This window comes from Gossypium arboreum, chromosome 12 (genome assembly GCF_025698485.1).
Source record: "Gossypium arboreum isolate Shixiya-1 chromosome 12, ASM2569848v2, whole genome shotgun sequence".
In the NCBI taxonomy this organism is placed as follows: domain Eukaryota; kingdom Viridiplantae; phylum Streptophyta; class Magnoliopsida; order Malvales; family Malvaceae; genus Gossypium; species Gossypium arboreum.
In genome coordinates this window covers 84,918,374-84,922,120 of record NC_069081.1, presented here as the reverse complement: position 1 = coordinate 84,922,120, position 3,747 = coordinate 84,918,374, and the positions used below count along the sequence as shown (strand labels likewise).

General features: G+C 41.9%; 1 protein-coding gene across 1 annotated transcript; it reads left to right on the top strand.

The window, feature by feature from the left end:
• Positions 1 to 1,192: 1,192 nt before the first annotated feature.
• On the top strand, positions 1,193 to 3,310 carry LOC128285436 (uncharacterized). The gene is made up of 4 exons (XM_053022931.1): positions 1,193 to 1,294; positions 1,369 to 1,560; positions 2,184 to 2,354; positions 3,107 to 3,310. Exons 1-4 carry the CDS (start codon positions 1,193 to 1,195, stop codon positions 3,308 to 3,310), a joined length of 669 nt encoding a protein of 222 aa, XP_052878891.1.
• The last annotated feature ends 437 nt before the right edge of the window (positions 3,311 to 3,747 follow it).

The following is a 3,747-nucleotide window of genomic DNA, read 5'->3' as shown; positions in this document are numbered from 1 at the left end:
ATACAGAATGGCACCGAAGGAGCTTGTGGAGCTTTGGGCCCAGATTTAAGAATTATTCGATTGTGGGTTTATCTGGCCTAGTGTATCTCTGTGAGGAGCACCAGTCTTGTTTGTGAAAAAGAAGGATGGATCCATGTGTATGTGTATCGACTATAGACAACTGAATAAATTGATCTTTAAGAACAAATACCCTCTGCCAAGGATTGATGATCTGTTCGACCAACTGCAAGGAGCGTCAGTTTTCTCTAAAATAGATCTCCGATTGGGGTATCACCAACTGAGAGTTAAAGAGGTCGATGTGCACAAGACAGTGTTTAGGACTCGTTATGGTCATTACGAGTTCCTGGTAATGCCTTTTGGACTGACAAATGAACTGGCAGCTTTTATGGATCTGATGAACAGAATGTTTCAACCCTATCTGGACAGGTTTGTTGTAGTATTTATCGATGACATACTAGTGTATTCAAGGACTGATGATGTACATGATGAGCATCTCTGGGTAGGTCTGCAAATCTTGAGGGAAACATAATTGTATGCCAAGTTTAGCAAGTGTGAATTCTGGTTACGTGAGGTAACATTTCTTGGTCATGTGGTATCTGCTGAGGGGATTAGTGTTGATCCTTAGAAAATTAAGGCTGTTTTAGATTGGAAGCAACGTAATACTATGTCAAAACTTCGTAGTTTTCTGGGACTGGCTGGGTACTACAAAAGATTTGAAGAAGGGTTCTCATTGATTGCCGTGCCCTTAACTAAGCTACTACGTAAGGACGTGCCCCTTAACTGGACTGATGCGCAGTAAGAGAGTTTTCAGAAGCTTTAGAAAGTTCTGACTGAGTCCCCTATCTTGATTCAGCCGGAGTCTGGGAAGGAATTTATTGTCTACACTGATGCATCACACGTTGGTTTGGGTTGTGTGTTGATGCAAGAGGGTACAGTGATAGCTTATGAGTCTCGTCAACTTAAGACTCATGAGATGAATTACCCAACACATGACTTGGAGTTGGCCATAGTGGTATTCGCATTGAAAATTTGGAGGCATTACTTGTACGGTGAGAAGTGTATCATTTACACGGATCAAAAGAGCCTTAAGTATCTCCTCACTCAGAAGGAGTTAAATCTTAGGCAGCGTAGATGGATTAAGCTGCTTAAGGATTATGACTGTTCGATTGAATACCACCCTGGTAAGGCCAATATGGTGGCCGGCACACTGAGCTGTAGGGCTATGACTGATCCGAGAGCAGTGTTTGCCCATCTTAGCCTATTTGATGATGGTAGTTTGTTGGCTGAGCTCCAAGTTAAACCGTGTGGATTGAATAGATTAAGAGTAAACAGTTGGAAGATGAGTCATTAGGTCTTTGGTTCCGTCAGATCGAGAGTGCTAATACTGTGGATTTTAGGTTGAATAGTGAAGGGGTACTCTGTTTTCGAGGCAAAATTTATGTACCCAAGGATACTGATTTAAGACAGACCTTACTGCGAGAGGCACATAGTAGCCCCTATGCTATGCACCCAAGTAGAAATAAGATGAACGAGATCTTCGTGAGGTATATTGGTGGTCAGGTCTTAAGCGTGTGATTATCAACTTTGTGGGGAAATGCCTGACTTGCCAACAAGTTAAAGCGAAACATCAATTGCCTTCTGGGTTGCTTCAGTTAGTTAAGATTCTGCAGTGGAAGTGGGAAAGAGTAACTATGGACTTTGTGAGTGGGCTACCCCTATCGCCTTCTAAGAAAGATTCAATGTGGGTCATCGTGGATCGATTGACCAAAACTGCCCATTTCATACAAGTTTGCATAGATTATTCGTTACAAAAACTAGCTAAGCTGTATGTATCCGAGATAGTGAGACTGCATGGGGTACCAGTTTCCATAATATCTTATAGAGATCCTCGCTTCACGTCTCAGTTCTGGATGAAGTTACATGAAGCTCTAGGTACACAATTAGTCTTCAGTACTGCGTTCCATCCTCAAACAGATGGTTAGTCAGAGAGGGTGATTCAGATACTGGAGGACATATTACGAATTTGTGTGATTCACTTCCTAGGTAGTTGGGAGGATTATTTTCCGGTAACAGAGTTCGCCTATAATAATAGCTACCAGTCTAGCATACAGATGGCACCTTATGAAGTGCTATATGGTCGTAAATGTCGCTCTCCGTCATGTTGGACTGAGTTGGGCGAGCAGCATGCTCTGGGTTCTGAGCTAGTATCTGATACCGAGGATAAGGTTAGATTAATTCTGGATCAACTGAAGGCAGCATCAAACAGACAGAAGTCATATGCGGATCTGAAGTGTAAGGAAATTAAATATTCAGCGGGGGATTTTGTCTTTTTGAAGGTCTCGCCATGGAAAAAGGTATTGAGATTTGGGCGTAAGGGCAAGTTCAGCCCAAGGTTTATTGAGCCTTACCACATATTGAGACGAGTAGGACTAGTTGCCTACCAGTTAAAGCTACCTCTAGAATTAGAGTGAATTCATGATGTATTCCACGTCTCGATGTTAAGACGCTACCGCTCTGATCCTTCGCATGTGGTACCGGTTGAGGAAACTGAAGTTAGACCAGATCTGACTTTCGAGAACGAACCAGTCCAGAACTTGGATCGAGAGGTAAAAGTCTTCAGAAGGAAATCAATCCCATTAGTGAAAGTTCTTTGGCAGAACAACAGTTCTGAGGAGGCTACATGGGAATCCGAGGAGGCGATGCTACAACAATACCCTCACCTATTCTGACCAGGTAAATTTCGAGGCAAAAATTTTTTTTAAGGAGTTTAGAATTGTAACACCCCAAATCCTTAACACCCCGTTAAAATTATTTTTATGTGTTGTGAAGTGGATGTATGTCTGACTTAGTGGTTTAGTGCTTTGGAGTGTCTGCGAAGTCATGAATTCAAGCCTTGGCTTGAGCAAAATTTTGGTTCTACTTGAATAAACCCTTGTCTTCAACTAGTAGACTCTTAAATTATTGTCAGTCTTGTATGTCATGAAAAGCCTACTGGACTAGTCGCAAGTGGCGTGTTACTAATGCTAAGGGACTTAAGTTCGAGTCCTATAGTGCACAAGGGATGCCTTTTTGCTGTTGTGTCGTGTAGGTGGGTGTATATCACTAGAACTCTGGAGCTTGGGCGATTGGTGTTTTTGAAGGAAATAGGAGTGTGTGGCGTGATTTAAGGAGGAAAGTTGGGATGTGGATAGAGGAGGAATTGGTGGAGGGATTTGTGGAGAGATGTGGGGAGAGTTTTGATAAGGGGATCAAGGCATGGGGTAGTAGTGTGCCAAATGTGGGAAACTCCCTTGTACCAATTCAGTCATAAGACTCTTACCTTAGTGTCAAAAGTGTGTTTGAGTTGTGCTCTTCATTTTTGTTCATTTCATTCTTTTGAATGTTGCTTGTGACCATTTGGGTCTTTCTCTCCTCTGAGTTGTGCATTTTTGTGCCTCTTTTTGATCATTTTCTTCTAGCTAACTGATTCATTTTTCCTTCTTTTTCTAAATTGGCCCTTTTCTTGACTGACTGCTCTTGCTACATTTTTTATTTTGATTCCTCCTTCTCCCTCCTACAATCGGTTGTAGCCATTAGACCGAATATCTTATCTTCTTTTCTCTTCTTTTCTCTTCCCTGCTCTTTCTTAATTTCCTCCCTTGTTGCATTAGGGTTTTGGCCGAATGTTGATTGGTAAGTCTCTGTTTTTTCAGCTTTTCTCTTCTTTTCTCTAAAAATTGATTCTCATCTTTCTCTCTAGGTTGGGTG

Coding starts and splice junctions, on each gene's coding strand:
- LOC128285436 (XM_053022931.1), top strand. CDS start 1,193: ATGGTGGCCGGCACACTGAGCTGTAGGGCTATGACTGATCCGAGAGCA. Junction 1,295..1,368: donor GTTTGTTGGCTGAGCTCCAA/GTTAAACCGTGT, acceptor TGGTTCCGTCAG/ATCGAGAGTGCTAATACTGT. Junction 1,561..2,183: donor TGAGGTATATTGGTGGTCAG/GTCTTAAGCGTG, acceptor TTGGGCGAGCAG/CATGCTCTGGGTTCTGAGCT.